Source organism: Apostichopus japonicus, chromosome 5, assembly GCF_037975245.1.
Source record: "Apostichopus japonicus isolate 1M-3 chromosome 5, ASM3797524v1, whole genome shotgun sequence".
NCBI classification, from domain to species: Eukaryota; Metazoa; Echinodermata; class Holothuroidea; order Aspidochirotida; family Stichopodidae; genus Apostichopus; species Apostichopus japonicus.
This window is the reverse complement of record NC_092565.1, coordinates 5,751,313-5,771,202: the sequence shown is the minus strand read 5'-3', so window position 1 is coordinate 5,771,202 and position 19,890 is coordinate 5,751,313. Positions and strand designations below refer to the sequence as shown.

The 19,890-nt window shown below is 37.1% G+C and overlaps 2 protein-coding genes across 2 annotated transcripts; one reads left to right on the top strand and one right to left on the bottom strand.

Annotated features, from left to right (window-relative positions):
• Positions 1-41: 41 nt before the first annotated feature.
• Positions 42-3,350, bottom strand: LOC139967245 (uncharacterized). The gene is made up of 4 exons (XM_071970849.1): positions 2,719-3,350; positions 1,907-1,950; positions 1,372-1,505; positions 42-356 (listed from the first exon to the last, which is right to left on the bottom strand). The coding sequence occupies exons 1-4, from the start codon at positions 3,150-3,152 to the stop codon at positions 228-230; spliced, it is 741 nt and encodes a 246-aa protein (XP_071826950.1). The 5' UTR covers positions 3,153-3,350; the 3' UTR covers positions 42-227.
• A 1,940-nt stretch (positions 3,351-5,290) lies between these two features.
• On the top strand, positions 5,291-19,232 carry LOC139967435 (nucleotide exchange factor SIL1-like). The gene is given in 8 exon segments (XM_071971218.1): positions 5,291-5,560; positions 7,658-7,877; positions 8,905-9,218; positions 12,241-12,429; positions 13,608-13,729; positions 14,309-14,576; positions 14,824-14,891; positions 15,688-19,232. Coding segments are annotated over 7 exon segments (1,464 nt in total). The 5' UTR covers positions 5,291-5,560; positions 7,658-7,660; the 3' UTR covers positions 15,974-19,232.
• The last annotated feature ends 658 nt before the right edge of the window (positions 19,233-19,890 follow it).

Sequence of the window (19,890 nt, the reverse complement as noted above, 5' to 3'; positions counted from 1 at the left end):
TATTCATAAATACCCCCCCCCCCCTCCCCCTACACACGCCCTTTCTTCTTGTGCACCATAATTCCATGTATAAAAGTCATTTTGAAGAATATCGTATTACATCTAATATTCACGTAAATAATATAATTATCGCAATATATACAAACATTTATATATACAATTGAACAGAAAGAGATGCTTTGTAGACCTTTGGCAATTATCATGACATTAAACAATGGAGTTTGTAGCTAAGTGAAGTATGAACCAGGAGCTGTTACGGTTGGACTTCCTCTGACTACGGCTGTGTCTAACATCTGGGCAGCGCGTCGAGCGCTCCGCTTCTCTCTCCCTCTTCGGTTTTGGAACCAGGTCATGAGCTGTGAAAATAGGATAACAAAAAATGTCAAAAAAATTGTATATGGTCGCAGATTAGCTTGACAACATTTGGAGCATATATATACCTCTGTTTGCTTCAAGTTTTATTTACGATACAAACTGTGGCCATTCCAATCACCTCCGGCAGGATCTCGATAAACGATATGCCGGAATTCCATGCAACTTTCACCAGAATTTTTAGCAAACATATATGTTCTACTTTCGTTAGTCAAAGCTTAACTTTTAAATTGGCCGTCCTTTTAATACACACCAATGAGTTGAAGACACCTAGATCTTGCTACTTGACTTAAAGGGTGACACTAGACACCAAATTAATTTTAATATATCGCAGACGGTTCAAATTAGAGCTCTTCTATCAGGTCAAGTTGTATATTTCGGAATCTACACCACGTTTAAAGTTTGAGTGATGACCCCCCCCCCCCCCTTTACACATCTGAGACTCAACAATAAGAGTGGTGGGACTACGTAGTCTAACCAGGAACTTGCTACTCTAGCAGCTCGACCCTGGTCTACCACACACACCCATTGGTTCAGTTCCGACACAACACAAAAGAATTTGTTGGCCTCAAGTGAAATGATAACAACGCAACCCAAATTTGACAATAACAATGGCGTTGAACGAAATTCAATTGTAATACGTTTTGGTAAAATTATTATAATCTATAAAACAATGGATTAAAGACAAAAATTTTAAGACTGCACAAATGAGCCGTCGGCTGCGTCTCATAGCAGAATTCCCAGAAGTCTTTTCTCAGATTACGACATATCAAGATTAAAATATCTTCGACCGGTGATAAAGTAGCACCTAAATTTGTGTTGAACATTCCCTCTCGAATGGACTCTTGGTATACCAACAAAAATAAACTTCACGTATTACTGTGTTGATCACGTGATTACAGTCTGGGTCTGAGCTTACGGTGGATCAAATTATCGGGCCTTCACGCCTAGGATTTATTTTGGGTGATTTGCTGACAAATCAAAGAGAAGACGACATACCTTGTCTGAACAAATATCCAGAAGTGACGACAACCTAACGGACTCTTGATAGCTCAGGAACCTATTGCAGGAAAACACATGCTCTAACACATCAAGTTGACTCTGAGTGTAAACCGTTCGCCTCTGTCTACGACCTGAAATGAGAAAATAAAATTAACAGATATGAAATAAGTTTACAATGATAAGAAAATCTTCGACAATTCCACCAATTTTTTTACATAAACACTGCTGAAAACAAGTTAAGATTGATCGAACTTATAATTAGCTCAACTTTTTTATTTGAAAAACCTTCGATCTCACATATGAATTGAATGGAGATATTTAGTAAGGACTCACGTGATCATCTATGAACAATTGAGAACATTAATACAAGAGAAAGATGAAATCAGAAATTTTTACTTACAAAAATAATTTTATAGTTCGCAAACCAACATCGAAATGAAGTAATCATCCGCCCCACCACCCCCCCCCCCCCCACCAACCTTCCTCACACACAAACAAGTAAATACTAATGAATAAACATAAAGTCACTCACCTCCTGAAGTCACACACGAAGCTCTTGTCCTACGTCGATTATTTCTGGAAAAAAGGAGATAAAAATTGTAACGAAAAATAAGGGAAATGCATAGAAAAGATATCATAATCTGCACATTCTTTTACACAGATTTTTAAGCATCAACAAAAAGAATTTGTGTTTTCTTAAAAGAAAACAATCTGACGCCATGGCAAAACTGAGTTTATAAAAGCGGAATAAAGATTACCATAATACTGTGTGTCTCTAAATGTGCACATTCTTTTACAAATATTCCCACTGATAAACAAGTACGGTGCGCGCAATTTGAGTTCACACGCATACAGAAAATTCTGGGAATTAATATATATATATATATAATCAGTGTGGTAAAACGCTTGTAATTACATACGGTTTTTACATAACGACATTAACAATTATATACTAATATTTATCCGACATTAATATTCCCATGCAGCTACAGTCAGTTTTTCATCTTAAGCTAAGTTTCTTTTGACAAGAGGAACACATGAACATATTAAAACTTGAAATTTTACAGGTTTCGTTTCTGAGTAAGGTGACGATATTGAGATAGTCACACTGGTTATATAACTGGTAGCACGTCAAGTGTGAATTGGTAGAACCAAATGGAGAAATGCCCTTAGGGGTGAACAGGTATGAGTAAACTGACAATCAGGCAATACCTTCGGTAACGTATTGGTAGAATTATCGGAAATTCCACGTTTTTTTTTTTTTAATATTTAACATTATAACAAATTAAATTTGCATTTGATTAGCTTTTTACAAAAAAGGGGGACAGAAAAGTCTCATCTTACCTTCTAAAAGTACTGTCATATTCACTCGTGTTGGCAACCCTCAGTAAGCCCGGACATGGTCCATCACTGAAGTTGTAATTAACTGAAACAAGTCCCCCTGTTACATTCGGTGGTTTCACTGTTTGGTTCGGTATCTCGATGCTGAGAGGACTGATCGGTCTCTCGTCTATACTTGAATATTCATATTGTTTAAAAACAGGTGATGATGCAATTAAAGGTTCTCCGAAACATGGGATTGAAAGTTCTGGTATCAAATCCTCGACAGTTTCACAGCTGAAAATAAAACTATCCAGTTCCGTCTTATACTGGACATTTTGTTCCATCCAATGTTCCTCTGGGAAGTGATCATGTGATAAAGTCATTTCGTCGTGATCTTTCGGGAACAGTTCTCGTACGCAGTCGCTCCTCTCAATTTCCAACTTTGGGATAGCCATAGTATAGTCGGTATAATGTACGATGTTATGGCTCAGAAAAAGGGAACGAGTAAGATCCAACTCGTGTGATTTGTGACTTACTTTGACCGTCGATAATATGAAATGAACTAAATGATGTATGACAAGTTGAATTTAAATGTATTTGTAACTTGGTCAGTAATACCATTCACATTGCTCATTAGTAAGTCTGACCTTTGGCCCCTCCGTCGGTAAATTATAATAGAAATCAGACGGTAGAGACCATACAATGGGAATTGCCTCACCATTATATTTCTCGTGGGTTGTGGCACTATGTGAAGATAAGTCATAGTACACCTATTCAACAGTGCGCCTGCGTAATCTTCTTCTAATCCGTGTATTGTTAGGGAATCCTTTGGCGGCGGCAGGTACCAAGGGTGTTAGCAACCGTGTACGGACAATGTGATTCACATCAGATCTGTTGTGACGCTTCAGTGATGAGCTATACAATACTTGAGAAGTTTGTACAAACTTCAACAGTGCGCCTGCGTGTAACTCTTGTCGACTATTGACGGGGGTCTCTCCAAATCTATGGCCGCATTTCCCTGTGATGCTTGCCGCCTTACTGTCCTCACAATTAGATCAATTAATAGCTAGGTTGAATGATGTTTGATTAAGTGTGCCAAGTACGATGCGGGCGTGGTGGGTACTAGTAGTTACATCCATGTCAATCCATGTGCCAATCAAACCGGAAACACGTACCAGTACCGTATTCTTCTAAACATCATTGGTGTCAAGTCGAAATTTCGAGGACCAATTGAAAGTCGAAATTTCCAAAGGAAGCGCCAAAACTTGTAGAAATTTGGGGATAAATCAGTTGGAATTCGAAATAACAAAATACTTTCCAGACAAAGGTGACGAAATTGTGAGAAAATAATGGAAAATTCGAAAGATTACAAAGGATTTAGGCGTAATAATTTCACACGTTCAGTTTGATATACTCCCTCCCTCAGCACGACTGATGGTTACTGATATATATATGGTGAACGAAGAGGCTTCACCATAGGCGTGGGAGGCGGGGGGCTGGGGACTGCAGCCCCCAACCCCCAAAAATTGTGAAAATTAGGGCAATGTGCTGAGAATTTTTCGGCACCTACTGAAAGAAAAATAATTTGCAATGTGTTTTTCAATGTTTACACTGATATTATTATTATCATTATTATTGTAACGACTTACCCAATAATTCTAACCAATATGGAAGGGTAATAACACGGCAAAATGATTGTATATTTTTGGCATGCGATGTAATAGCCGATGCATGCCTAAATGATATGGACATTAACATGTTGACGCGCGAAAAATGTTGATTATTTTTTTCGGCAAGTCGTTACGGCCCCCCCCCCCCCAATCAAATTGGGCTCCTACTCCTATGGGCTTCACCCGACCACCCCCTCATTCTAGTTACTGACGGATGGAGAAGCAAATTATAGTCACGTAGGCACGGGAATATTACAAGCTATACTGAGGTCACCCCCCCCCCCACCCCTCGCCACATTGAGAGGTTGTGGCGGTGTAATAATGGGAATTGACTGGGAGACGGCGAGTCTAGTCAAGTCTAGGTGATATGTCAATGCCCGTACATTCTGTGTCAAATGTCTACCATTTGGTATCCAAATTAAAATGAACTCAAAATTCTGCATTTTATTTCGGAAGTCTTTCGGTATATATGTCGAATTTTCAACTCTATTAGCTGAATATATAGACTACTTTCTCTAATTACGAGCTGAGGGAGATTGAGTGGGGGGGGGGGGGGTCATGATCAAGCAAGTGACTTATTTAATCAACATTTGAACCTTGATTTCAAATGTAGAGTGCTCCTCTGCAAAACAATCATATGACAAAAGAACACAATTTGAAGTATTATTGTTTTGTATGACAGCTATTTATGTATGACAGGACAGCTCAAATTATTGCGCAACGTGCTTTCCCAATAAAACATGAATCAATTGTCGTAATTCAATCTCTCGATAATGGAACACATCATCAACATGGTTGTTGGATGAGCTCATTGTTACTAGCTGCTTTTCACAATTTTTTTTATTTTGAAATATTTAATCTCAGTACCACTATACATAATGAAATGTAACGTCACTATAACAGCTCCGTAAATTCGAACACGTATAATAAGGGGCGCTAAACTGACGTGGGCTTCTTGAAGGCAACACGAAATCATAGCACGCAATGATGTAACTTTGTTATCCGACGTGTGCTAACTTTAACTATAAATTCATTCCGCTAAATGTGACTTCCTCCATATTTTAGACTCTCGTGATTAAATTTGGTGTTAAAACATATTAGATCATTGTTATCAGCCAATGTTTGGTGTATCTGATTTGATTCGATTGAACAGATATCGTGTGTACCAATTCAGCGAAAACGTTTGACAGACGGTAAGTGTGCATATATGTTGTTGTTGTCTTTGTTAGTGTTAAAGGGTGTGAAGACTCGCGCAAAAAGAAACGTCTTATGCCGGTAATCTGACCTAGTTTCGAATGAAGTGTAACAGAAGTGTTAGACAACACCATCGATCGCAGAAAATACACACACACAGCTTGTTACCATCGGTAATTAGACACTAGTGTATAGTGGTTTCAGTTGTTTTCCGCATACGTTACTTTCCGCTGATTACTTTCCGCTGAAAAATTCTTCTGCGGATAACACCTTTTTTTTCACCTTCCTGTATACTATGTTTTCCGCATATTTTAGGATACCAAATTCAGGCAGGATGATTAAAATAACATGAGAAAGTATCAAAGAACGTCGATAAAGGATGGTTAGACTAGGTTCATGTCAGGAAAGTTAAGCTGCTTATAATACAGAGGCTTGGGGGTGTGTAATTAGGGATTATTAAAGAAGTATGTGGTGGTCGGCCGATAAAAGGGCAAAGGGACACCCGCGTTATGAAGGATTGACTATCTAATAAAGTATTAAAACTGCGGTCGGCGTAATGATAGTTTAAAAAAAAAGTTGTAAAAGGCGGTATCTTTGATTTTCGCTGGAAATGGCTGTATAAGTAAGGGCTGTTTTAATAGTCGAACACGCATTTTGCACCGCCTTTCTTACGAGTTACATCTAAAATCATGGCCGATTTATCCTGTTACAGTTAAATCCTATCTTCTCCACCTTCCTAAATCATTCCATGTGCCTAATCAATTCAGTAAGTGATTCTGTCCCTCCAAAAAAAAAAGCGTTACTTTCCGCTGAAAAAAACGTTGTTTTCCGCTGACAAATTTGTTTGCGGAAAACACTGTTTTGTTTCAGCGGAAAGTAACGTGTGCGGAAAACAACGGTACCCGTGTATTGTCAGTCCATACAGCTGCGGTCAATACCCACAGCACAGTGTACAAACAATACAGCGATGGACATCTCAGGTCCAGCTAAAGATAACAACAGACCCGTCAACTCTCCCGATTTTACCGGGAGACTCCTGGTTTTTACCTGAATCTCCCGGTTTCATATTCTATTCTCCCGGTTTTTTAATGTTTCATCATTGCAACATTTCTGAAAATACCCAACAATTAGTCCTACGCTGAACAGGAAAGGCTATTCAGTGTAGTTCGCAAGAACAAGACAGACAGTTGGTCAAGTCTCATGCTTGATGGGACTCTATCTAGCATACTAGCCATGAAGTCACAGTACCGAGAGTCCACTGTTCCCTGTTTCAAATGAAAGCCTACTAAAGAAACCCTGTAGAAAGCGAAGCGAGCTGCTGTAAACTAAACCAGAAACACTGATTGGATGATTCTCTCACTGTATTGCATTTACTATACTTATTTAGGAGTATTTATATCATTTCAGTTGAAAATTACCAACCCCCCTATTTTCCCCTTGATCTCCCTATTTTATGGCCCTGAAAAATGTTATTCTCCCTATTTTGGGGTCAAACAGGTTGACAGGTCTGTAACAAGGTATCACGTTTCATAATTTTCATTACTGTACTGTCTGCATTTTGTAGCGACACGAACAAAACGTCACTTGCAAGCAACGGAAAGTTAACTTTTTCAGATGGCCGCATGCGGTTTGGAGCGAGTCTTCAATGCCTTTAAGTTAGAATTAATATCCTTTTTTAATACAACTTATACACATTGTATAGGAATAAGAAGAGTAACTGCAGAATACCACTCATCTTGTTAACTTAAAACTACCCCTTTCAAAACATTGGCCTCACAATCAATCAAATCAATAGCAAATTTCATGATAAATGACTTGACAGATGTAATAGAATTGTTTGAAGAATGATACTGTAAATTTTTTATGAAAAGTGTCGGAATACATCATTGGTTATGTTGCCAAGTGATTTTTTTAAGGTGGACAAAACAGCCAGTGTAGCTGGCTAAGAAGATGAGCTTTCTAACTTTGCAACGAAATCTACTATTGCGACAAATAATTTCGGAACATTTCTTTTAATAGTTGTTCAACATATAATTATTATAAGACTCCAAACAGTAAAATATTTTAAACCTTTTTAAATCTTTCCAGAAACAAAGGTCATGGATTTGAAGAAGAAACTAACGCTGTTTCACTCTGCTACCCTCATCCTGTTCCTGATATCTTGCTACATAAATGTCCATGGCAAAGAATCAACGGATATAATTGTTGTTGACTCTAGTGAAGAAGATGGTGAAATATCGACAGAGGTGGAGGAGGATTATGAGGTGATCACTGACATCTTCCAGCCAACTAATGAGTGGCAAGTTGTCAAACGAGGTAAAGTAGTTTAAAGGAGACACAAACCTAACCATCATTATTGATCTATGTGATAGAGAAAACTGTCATTAAAAACTTCCCTAAACAGCTAAAGAAAATCTTATATCCATTTGGGAGATCAATTTCATGTTGCTTGACAATGCAAGACTGTTCAAGACTCAAATCTAGATATGAAAAATCATTAAATAACATGTGCTCCACCTTTTTACATTTTTCTTTATATTACAATGTTTATTTTCTGTATTGAAATCAGCATTGCAAATGTTGAATCTTAGCTACTGTATTGAAGCTCTTTACATTATGTAATGACGGCATTCCTGTCGGTGTCAACCATTCTACTTGCCTTGAAAATATGAAGAAAAACATAATAAGGAAAATAATAAGAAAAAAAAAGGAGCTCCCAGACACAACTTTTAAATGTCTAGGATATCTCCCAAATGGAACAAGACTGTTTCTCCACTGTTGGATAGCTGTTCTTCATAAAGATCTGTGTTATATATGCTTAAAAATGATGGTTGGGTTAATGTACTGTTTAAGATTTTAGTTGAAATAATTTGAGATGAGATGATGTAGGCTTATCCTATTTCTTACACCCAGTTGCAGTGTCTGATATGGGGGCATTACTATGAAATAACCTGACTCCCCTACAGGTCCTCTCTTCCTCCTTTCCTCTTACCCCCATCTCCCTCCTTTCCCCTGCCATCCACCCAGCTGAGAATGCTCTGGCACTAGAATGGGTGACTTTACATCTTATCTGTTTACAAAAAAAAAAACAGACTTATTCACAACATTAATGTGTGTATATAAAGCAACTATTGCAAAGGATATAGGCCTACACAATATTAAGATATTTCAGGATATGGTCAAGTTCCTAACATTACTGTTACAGACATTTTTTTTGTTTAATTCAGATTTCATAACAAGCATGTGGAGATAAACTGAATGAATGACATGGCTTACTTATTTAGATTTAACAAAACATTATATACAATGGCTAGACTTGTGTTCTTTATTTCAAACTCTACAGGACAAGCTATTCCAGCAGGACTCCACGTAAGAATGGATTTAACGACTGGCGTTAGAGAAGCTAAGCTACTGGATGAAGATGAGACCACTCAGGAGGAACAATCACAAGATGAAAAACTGGATCAGAGTGAGGAGGTTAAGCAGGCTGATTGTGAAGAAGGACTTGATCAGGAAGTATCAGACACTTTCAAATATTGGAAAGAAGGAGACAAGGAAGGAATCGTCCATGCAAAGGAAAAATATTTTACTCACGAGGAATTGAAGAAGGCTATGAAACACTTCAGAGCAAATAAAGACGATGTCGAGGATGAGGCAGTAAGTCTAATGCCACAGTTTTATGCTGCTCGTGTAAAATTTCTCCTCAATTTAGAAGACGTGAACACACTTAAACTATTGGCAGTTTAAAGCAGTTAATTATCTTTTTGAGTGTTTGTAACACAAGATACCTGCTTCCTTAAAAAGTTGTTTGTTTTCCAAATGAATTACCAGCAGTTTACTGTAGCCTGCAAGGACTTCATAGCAGGCCTAGCTGATTTCTGCATTTAAGTGAGAATCTCTGTGGATATTGTCATATTGTAATTTAAATAATTAGAATGGTAATTGATTGATTGCACCATCTGAGGGCAGGTCCAAGCTATTTGCACTGTGACGTACGGGACATTTCAGAGACATAAATTTGTCTAAAAGTTATATAAAATCTATTTTCCAGAAACTTTTTCAGGTTTTCATATTTGTTATTGCTGCTACTTTATTACAAACTCATGAAAATTTCCTACACTTGCTTTAATTAGGTCCCATCTTAATTAATGTACAGTGTGACGTACGGGACCAGAGAATTTTGTGTTTTTTTTACTAAAGAGCAAAGCTGAAACCGCTCTGAAATTAGGAGGGCAGTGATCAAGCTGTTATAACTAGTGAATAGCCTAACCTTCCAAGGGCTAAGCTGTAACATATTAGAAAAAAATATGAAGCCATTCCAGTAGAGTGGTTACACAAATGAAAATTGTCCTGTGACGTACGGGACATGTGAAGTACGGGACAATTTGTCCATATACAAATTGACTATATAAACTCATATTTTTATTCCTGAATATACCATAACAAGCTGATTTCTACATAAAAACATTAATTTGGATATGCCAGAACAATGTCATTGGTAATTTCATGCCATATTTCCTTCTTTCTGGGATATGGAAAAGAGCAGTGACTGTACTTGTGAGATCATTCCACATAAAACATGGAATGCGTAAAGTATTAATCTACTCTACACATACATCAAATACTCATAACATCAATTCTAGCTTTTTTAGACCACAAATGATTCAAGATGCAAAGTTTTGGTGCAAAACTGTGTTGGTATGTATACTGTATAACACTGTATCATACTCCCCACTATTGACCCTGAAGTTGAAATATGATCCATCCCATTCAAATATACCAAACTGTCCACAGTAATGCCACGTAATGTCCATCTATGAAACTAGTACAACAAAGAAAACTCTATAGACCTAATACTGGTTACCAGACCAAATAGTCAGAACATCAATTCTTGCTTTGTTATCCACAAATGATTCAAGATGCAAAGTTTTGGTGCAAAACTGTTTTGGTATGTATACTGTACAACACTGTATCATACTCCCCACTATTGACCCTGAAGTTGAAATATGATCCATCCCATTCAAAATATACCAAAATGTCCACAGTAATGCCACGTAATGTCCATCTATGAAACTAGTACAACAAAGAAAACTCTATAGACCTAATACTGGTTACCAGACCAAATAATCAGAACATCAATTCTTGCTTGGTTAGACCACAAATGATTCAAGATGCAAAGTTTTGGTGCAAAACTGTTTTGGTATGTATACTGTACAACACTGTATCATACTCCCCACTAATGACCCTGAAGTTGAAATATGATCCATCCCATTCAAAACATACCAAAATGTCCACAGTAATGCCACGTAATGTCCATCTATGAAACTACATAGTTCAACAAAGAAAACTCTATAGACCTAATACTGGTTATTGAACAAACTCATGAGTGATTGTCCTATGCAAAAATTGGGCGAGCGAAACTCTACACTTGTAACTAAAAATCTCAATGTCAACTATCTAAGTTCAGGAAACAAGAACATAGTTGCACATTATCATAGTCACACTTCACAATAGGCCTACGAAATTTTGAAATGCAAACTCAACATTCTTGAAGTCGTCCTCATTCAATGTCAATGTTGAATAGCATCGTAGATGATTCTGTATCCCCCACACGCACAATTGACTTCCCAATAGTCAAACAACACCCGGGCTGTTGGTGGTCATCAGTCAATAGTTTATATGGTGCCATGATGTGCTCTTCAGGCATGCAGAGATTATAAGTTGCAACTACCAGCTTTCAACAAAATAAACTTGTAAGCATTGGAAGGTTTCCAGTAGTGGTCTCCATTGGAGCCCATGCATGTTTATTATACAGGGTTTCCACCACACTATGTCCCGTACGTCACATTTTGTCCCGTACGTCACATTTTTAAATTTGATAATTAGATTTGCAGTGAATATTATTTCAATTTTTTTGGGATGGATATTGTTGAGCAATGTTCTTAATTAGAACTTTATAGAATATCACAAAAAAAAAATTGTTCCTCCATATCAAAACTTGAAAAAAGTGCTGAAAATTGTGACGTACGGGACATCAGTATTTGGACACTAGCTAATTAGCATATTTAATTGATGAACCCCCAAACATAATATGTCAAAATTATTGGAAGGAAGGGTGCATTATGTCCCACATAACTTATATTCAATAAGTTCATATTGCTGGCAGTGAAATAGGATTCCAAATGTCCCGTACGTCACACTGCAATTTGAATTTATGCAAATTAGCTGGCTGTAATTGTTTGAATAGGTAAAAAAATTCAAAAAAATTATGAAAATCTGAAACTTCAATAATTCAGCTTTAACATGACACCACATTTAGGGTGTTTCAGTAAAGTTTGAAATTTGGCTTCTAGGGATACAATAGCTTGGACCTGCCCCTTTATGGCTTAAAAGTAATTGTAGCATGGGAATGGAATGAAAACACTATTAATATCAAATGGAAAAATAGAGATTCTGGTGGCAAATGCATTAAGCATATCATGTTAGAAACAAAATTCAGTCCATTTGTCCATTTTGATGCAGAATATTTGTTGTTGTTGTTTCTCTTTTTAAGAAACTAACTGGCAATAGCCTGCTATGAAGCAGACTATTACGATAATTAACACCCCAAGTGGGTGTTCTGGTGGAAATTTGCGGATTGTGATTAAAAGGGCTGCTTTTTTCATTTTCTGATCATCAGGCTAAGAAAAAATTGCGAGAAAGTTTCCGATCCATTGAAGATTTGAAGAAAGACTATGAGGCTATGAATTTACATGTTGAGACTGACCTGGAGGTCATGACCAAGCTGATACAAACGTACAACAGTACGGAATCCACGTTGGAAGATAAGACTTTGGCGTTACGTGACTTGGAGTATTACGTACATCAGGTAGGTATTTGGGTCGATGATGAAAGAATCTACTTGATTAAGTAGATTGCATAGCAACGACAAGTACTTAAATCCTGCAGCAGGCTTTAAGGAGAATTAATATAAATTCCATGCACCCTCTCTTGCTCGTGCAACACTGCTGCAATGTTGCAGGTGCAGTTCTCACTGAGTACTTTATACTGGACTAAACTATAAAAGTCTCTTGTCTACTTGTGTGTCATTGGTGGTTATGGCGACTGATTACAGAAGTTTTTAAGCAGGATATACAACGATAATTCTGTCTGTGAGTCTGTGACCCCCCCCCCCTCCATATCATGCTTTAACTCTAACATATTGGTGGGTGACCTTGACAGCCCCCTTGCAGAGATTTGAGAGGATGTAAGAAGACTGCTAAAAGAGTAGGATTTTCTTCTATCTTCCTCTTTGCAATTCTCTGTAAACTTTGTGTTTATGATGGATGTAAATTTGTTCCCCTATTTTCTGCCATCAGAACAGGTTTTTTCATGTTACTAACAGTCAGTCTCAAGTCTATGATACTTTCCAGATCATGTCAACTAGATACAATGGGTTGCATATATAACTGTGGGGGGGGGGGGAGGTGCCATCTCCCCCATCCACATTTCTCACCATATAAATCATGTGTAAAAGTAAGTTGGCCTGGCGTTTCGATCCTAGCAGGATCTTCTTTAGAGGCTAAATGACAAGTAACAGTAACAGAAGGGACAAACTGTTACTTGTCATTTACTGTTGCTTGTCATTTAGCCTCTGAAGAGATCCTGCTAGGATCGAAATGTCAGGCCAACTTACTTTTACTCATTCTCTTACACAGGCTCTCTAGTGGATAAGCAGTTTGCCAGCAGTTTTATTTTATTTTGATATTTTAATATCATATAATATTTTTCTCTAACTACCAGTAGATGAATTATGTTGTCATTTAGCCTCTGAAGAAGATCCTGCTAGGATCGAAACGTCAGGCCAACTTACTTTTACACATTCTCTTACACAGGGTCTCTAGTGGATAAGCAGTTTGCTAACAGTTTTATTTTACATATAAATCATGGTGAGTCAGCAATACAATGGGACAAACGTGAAGTCTTATTGTAGTTCCTGTTTTCTATATTTTCTCTCTTTTAAAATGTTCTTCTCTTTTTTATCTTCCATTTCGTTCCTTTGGAAAGATTGATAATGCTAAGGACTTAGCAACGACAGGAGGCTTACAGCTGCTCATTGATGCCCTGAATAGTACACAAGATGAAATCAAGTTAGAGGCTGCATTTGTCTTGGGTTCTGCAGTTCAAAGGTTTGTGACTTCCCAAGTTGTAAGAAAATTAAGCCAATTTTGACATAAGTGTTTGTCCTGTGGCCAATTGAAATTTTAGCTTAAAAAAATTTCTCTTAAAAATATACCTAGCCAATTTACACAAAAAAGTTAAAAAAAATTAAAAAAAAAAAATTCCAGTTAAGTATTGTTTTCCTTCAGCAATATTTTATGAAACCTTTCAGTTATCTAAGGATTTCTTTCATTTAAACAAAATAACTTAAAAAGATAAGCCATCAACCTAAAAGGTTTGCAAAGTAAATCAAGCAATATCTATATACTGAAATATTAAATTTGTAGGACACAAAATCTCTGTAGTGGATGAAAGAGAGATTTCTTCAGTAAATTAGAGGTATGTCGTCAAAATCTATTTTCGGACATAAAGAATTACAGGATGTTGAGATCCAGCACAAAATTCAGCTTACAAGAACACTTTCGTGCCTCTTGTTAAAATGTCAAGTTAAAATGTACATAACTTATAATGGTCCTACAAGTACATAACCCTGTTTTTTTTTTTTTTCATTTCTAATTCTATCTAACATTTAATTTTGTCTCTCAAAGCAATCCACATGTCCAGGTTAAAGCTATCGACGGAGGGGCACTACAGTCTTTACTACAGCTGTTAAGCACATCTACGTCAGCCCCTCTACGAAAAAAGGCCATGTACGCGATATCCAGCCTGCTACGAATGTTTCCGTAAGCCCAGCTGAAGTTTTTAGACCTGGGTGGACTGAGCACCTTCTCTGGTCTATTTAGAGAGACGGATTCAAGTGGAGTAACTCTTAAAGTCAAAGCCGTGACCTTACTCCATGACCTTCTAGTCGAAAAGGTTTGTATGCCACTTAATTCTTGTAGCGGTTGACATAATATCTCATTTATTAATACTTATACTTATAGTCGAAGTATGTTTCACATTGAGCAGTCGAAGTAATACATTGTCTATTAGAAAGAAACAATTTAATGGTAAATAATGAGGCAAGTTAATTATACACTTTACATTCATCTCTTCCGATGGTGCATCATAATGACTTAATGAGTATGACAGTGACAGCTTTTGTTTTATTCTTTGCCTTCAGTCTAACACTATTGAGTATGACGATGAAGAAGACACTGTTCATCAGATGAGAAAACAGCAATATGGAAGGTGAGATTAATATCACAATCTCCCCAGCCAAAATCAGAGAGTGGCCACTCTAATTGGCACATAATGTAAACCATCAGTACGTAAAAGTGGCCTGACTCACCCGACCCCTCGCCCTCCAATTCCCTCTATCTAATTTCAAGTTATACCACTGATAAAAATCATTTATGGTCAAGTTTAAAATACTGGCCTTGTTGTCAAAAAGCTGTATTAATTTAGTAGCCATAATCTGAAAACATAATTTTGTAATTATAAACTTGTGCTTAGAGGGCATTAAGGCCTTTCTGGTTTGAGTCCTGACTGGTTTTGCCATCCAGGAGCCCTATACGATCAATAAAGACCCGACTGATTTTCGTCAAAATAATATGAAGGGTTAAAAATATAGCTTCCCTCAGTTACCTCAGTTGAAACATGTAAGCCTTTCTAACTAACTGCAAGCTTGATTTGTTTTTCTCCCTTTTCATCTGTAGCTCTCTTCTTTTGTATATTTTGTTTGTTCAAAACATGAATTAATACAGTATGAAGAAAAGACGCACACACAAAAAAAAATCAGAAATCAGATAGGAATACTTATATTTAATAGATTTTATGACAGATCTATAGAAGTTACAAATCCCGAAAGTTTGAGCCTAACAGGATCTTACTTCAGATTCAATCTCTAGATAAGATCTTGCTAGAAAGGACTAAACACATTCTATCACTATTACACCTCTTTATAGTAGATAAGAAAATGTATATCTCTGTACACGGTTATTTTGTGAAAAAGTCATTTAAATCTTAACGCCTTCTCTTCTCATAGAGTTGACCTCCTGTCCAGAATGCTGGATCAGGACTGGTGCCATCTGGTTCCTACTTTACTCGACGTCCCAGACGGTGACGTGCAAGAGAAGGTGCTACACGCTATGGAGTTTCTCTTAGAGCCCTGTCAACGTTTCAGTCGAGATCTGACAGTCGTCGAAAGACTCTCCACGCTGAAAGCAAATCTAGATCATTTAGTTCAGGAAGAGAGTGGAGACGTGGACGAATCATATATGTACGAACTCTCATTGTTAGTCGATAATATCTTGAGTCACATTTCATCATGAGGGTATTGTTTTAATAAGGTTTACTTAACACCCAGTGCTTTCTCGGGCAGGATTGAGAGATATTACATAAAAGATTTGAAGAGAGTGTAAACTATAAGAGTGTGGCTAAGTTATCTTGCAATGTAACAACGTGAATTGATTTACACTCTGATTCTGTATGACTCTGCTGGTTTGTTATGTTCAACAAGTGTCTTATGCTGGAGATGTTTGAACTGGCATGCAACATATAACAAAGTTATTGGAAGTTCTATTTTACAGTTAAATGAAATGCCATTTTTAAGCCCTGTCCATTCTCCATGTGGTATGCTATTTATCCTAAAGTAGAGTATCGGACAATAGATAAATTTCAGAAAGATTAATGTTAATGTTGTTGCTTACATAACTACTAGAAATATTACAGAATCTAGTAGTAGGAGGTTTCTTGAGGTTTGAACAAAGGGCATTATGATGATACAAAGAAAAATTTGGGAAGCTGTAACTGTGAAATGAACAGAGTTAATATCAATAAACCATTTTTTCTTCTCTCTCCATGGAACCATTTTTTTTTAATTCAATATCTCTTTCAATTATATTATTTACAAACTCTAATGTAGTGTATAATATTAATGTTTATATTACTCATGCCTATTGAGTTAAATTTTCAGTGCTATAAGACTAAGTTTACCTTACAATTTCTCATATTCATCAAAAAGACAAGAGACTTGCATGACATTATGGAGTGTTTCTGGTAGAGATATATAGTACAGTTATTGGTGTCACTGGATAGACTCGACGATCTAACTTGACTTGTCACAACTGTACTGATGTAACTGATTAATATGATTATTGTCTTCCTTTGATTGATTGATTGATTTATTGATATGATATGTTAACTTGCTTTACATTGGATGTCTTCAAACATGGTCAGTTTTAAACTACAGTGGTATTGCAGAAATGTATAATCAAATGATATCAAAAACTAACATTTTCTAAAAACTGTTTTCATCAATTATTGTAACTTGATTGATTTAATGACATAGCAGAGATTGAAAAATGTGAATGTGAAAGAGTAGGCCAGCTATTAAAAAACAGAAAACAAATTAAACTGTTTTGGAAATAATCATTGTCTCTATTATTGTCTTTGAAGGATTGTTTGCGACGGGAAGTAGTCAGGGCAGAGGTCAACGGTATAAAAAGTCCGGATTTTTTTGTGTTTTTTTGTTGGCTTCCGTTATATAAGTTTATTGGGTTATTGTAAAATAGTGAAATTAACCTCAGACTGGATCAGCATTATGTTCCAGGGGAAGTTTTCTCCCTCTCTTTATTTTTTCCCCCCTTACTTTTCTGTTAAATTTTAGGCTAACAGGATTGCAGAGCGTACACGGTCTATTTACTCCAGTCGCATAATGTAACTTTTTTTGTATAGTATATAATATCATGTATTTGTCGGAACAGATTTTAAGCATTGGAGTCGTATCAATTTCCTCGGTTAGTATTTTGTGTAGATATGAATGAGAATGGCGCACATAAAGGCTCCTTCCTTCCTTCTTGCATGCCCGGGTTTCCGTAACCGGACCACGTGTCAGTTCGGTTTGTGTATTTCCCTGAAATGTTATTCTCATTTGTATTTTTTTTAACCTATCTGAATGTTTGCATTGTTGTTAATATCATGCATGTTGTGAAGAGAAAGTTTGTCTTTTGTTTCTGTTTCGAGGCCAGGTCACAGTGATAGAAATCATGATAACTACAGCTCTTTGACATATACAAACTGCCTTCATGATCGAGAGAAAGCCACTCGTTCGTAATCTTATTACATTGGAGCACAAACGTCACTTTTTATACATACTTTTTTTAATTTTAGTTCTTGAATGGACTCAAAAAAAATTTGGAAGGTGAGGCGAGGTATAACTGCAAGGCTGTAAAATGATACAAAGTTCGTAAAAAGTTTAAATTGAGATAAAAAGTTGAATTTATGTCCTGTATGATAGTTAATTAGTGTTATGTAACCAAATGTGAATATTGATATAACAAACCTATAAGTGGTTATCGAAGAGTGAATGATGACGGTCAGAAACGCTGTAAAGAAATTGCCATGGTATTAATCGTGACGTTGTATTTGTACGGCAAGATCACCCAGGTCGATCTGAAGTGTTTTTTTTTTCCTTTTCAGAAAAGAGGTTCTGTTTTGTGAAGTGGTTAGTTGGTTGGAAGAGTAGACTTTGGATCGATTCTTAATCCCAGGCAGGGGAGTGACAGGGTCTTCTCTTTTCCAATATTTATAGTTTTCGGACAAAAGGTACTGTTACCCTAGCCTTTCTAAACTCGGAATTAATTTTCAATCAAAAATGGTGTGGGGGGGGGGGTAAAAGAATCTTGACACATTTTGTTCCAGTGGAAACCAAACATAATAACATAATGCATGGGGGAATGATTATATATATACTGATTTTTCTTTCCTTTTAGTCATTTGCATATGTTTCCTTTCTTTACTATAGATAATGTGGCTTGATCATTGCTTGTGGGATTGGAATGGCTTCTTTAGGTGCTTTAGTCAATACGCATAGTCCTGTACCACAGATAACACCCACGCCATGTCATCGTTGTTGTAAGTAACCTCTACATAGGTACCAGTGGCGTAGGAAGGTACTTTTGAGTGGGGGGGGGGCTGAAGACTGATGGCCGGCCTGGGGGAGGGGTCTAAGGGGAGGGGGTGTCCCCCTCCCCTTTGGAATTTTTTTGCATTTCCAGGTGGCCTCAGATGCAATTTGGTGCAATATAGCACACTTCAACACCCACTCCATTTTGTAAAGAATTTTGCATTTTCACCTGGCCTTAGATGCAATTTGGTGCTTCAAATGAGATTTTTTTTCTCATTTGGAAATGAAAAAGAGGTTTTCTGACTTGCGGAGCGGGGGGGGGCGGAACGATACTTCCGCCCCCATATTTTTCACTGGGGGGCTGGCGCCCCCCAGCCCCCGGTTCCTACGCCCTTGATAGGTACAACATGGGAGGGGACACTCCGACATCGCGACGTCTCGTCACGTTTTTTGCAGAAGGGGTGAAGCGTTTCTATCACAGTACACGAAGCTCTGTACAATTTTCAATGCACGTTCAATAATTGCAGGAACCACTGGTTTCTATTGTGTACTCATTGTCTCCATGGCAACTGCCTTTTTATGTATGCGATTCACACATGTGGTTCTTTGCACTTTTGCTTATATAATAACGTTGCAATATCGTGTCCCAAAAGAAGTGGAAAAATAAACAGGCAGTCCTGAAATTCCTTTTCTTTCCGTATTTATTTCTTGTCTCTCTCTCTCTCTCATTTCTAGTGTGTAGAAGAAAAAACAGAGAGCGATTTGAGAACTTGTCTGGTCCTTAAAAATGTGTCTTGAAGTTGACCTGGCTTAACATCCCCATATATCGTATATATATAACAGGATGTTATGAATAATCTGACAGACTAGTTTGCCCAAAAAATTGTTTTGACAAGACAGGATATTGCAGTCGATATGAAAGCTAGATGATATTTCTCAATAATCGTTTTGCCCTTTGAACGGCCTTGTTACTAAAACAATAGGTCTACTACACCTTTTAAGCCTATTGAAACATTCTGTAATGTGTTTTGTAATGCATAATACAACACAGCCCACCTTTCAGTAGAACAATTTTGTCAAGAATTAGAACCTTATAAACAAAACAAAAATCAAGATAGGTTTGATTTGACTACTTTGAAATCAGGTATCACTGGCATTATGCCTCGAGCGTCCTCTCTAATGACACTTCTTTTGCTCAGTTTGCAACTTCAGAGGAACAATAGACGACCGAAAAACTTTTAGGGACAACAGAAGGTTTGTGGGGGCGTGAGGGGGGGGGGAAGCGGATTTGCAGTTTTTCCAAAACTGACCAAAAATTGACCCAAAATAGATTTAGCCCAA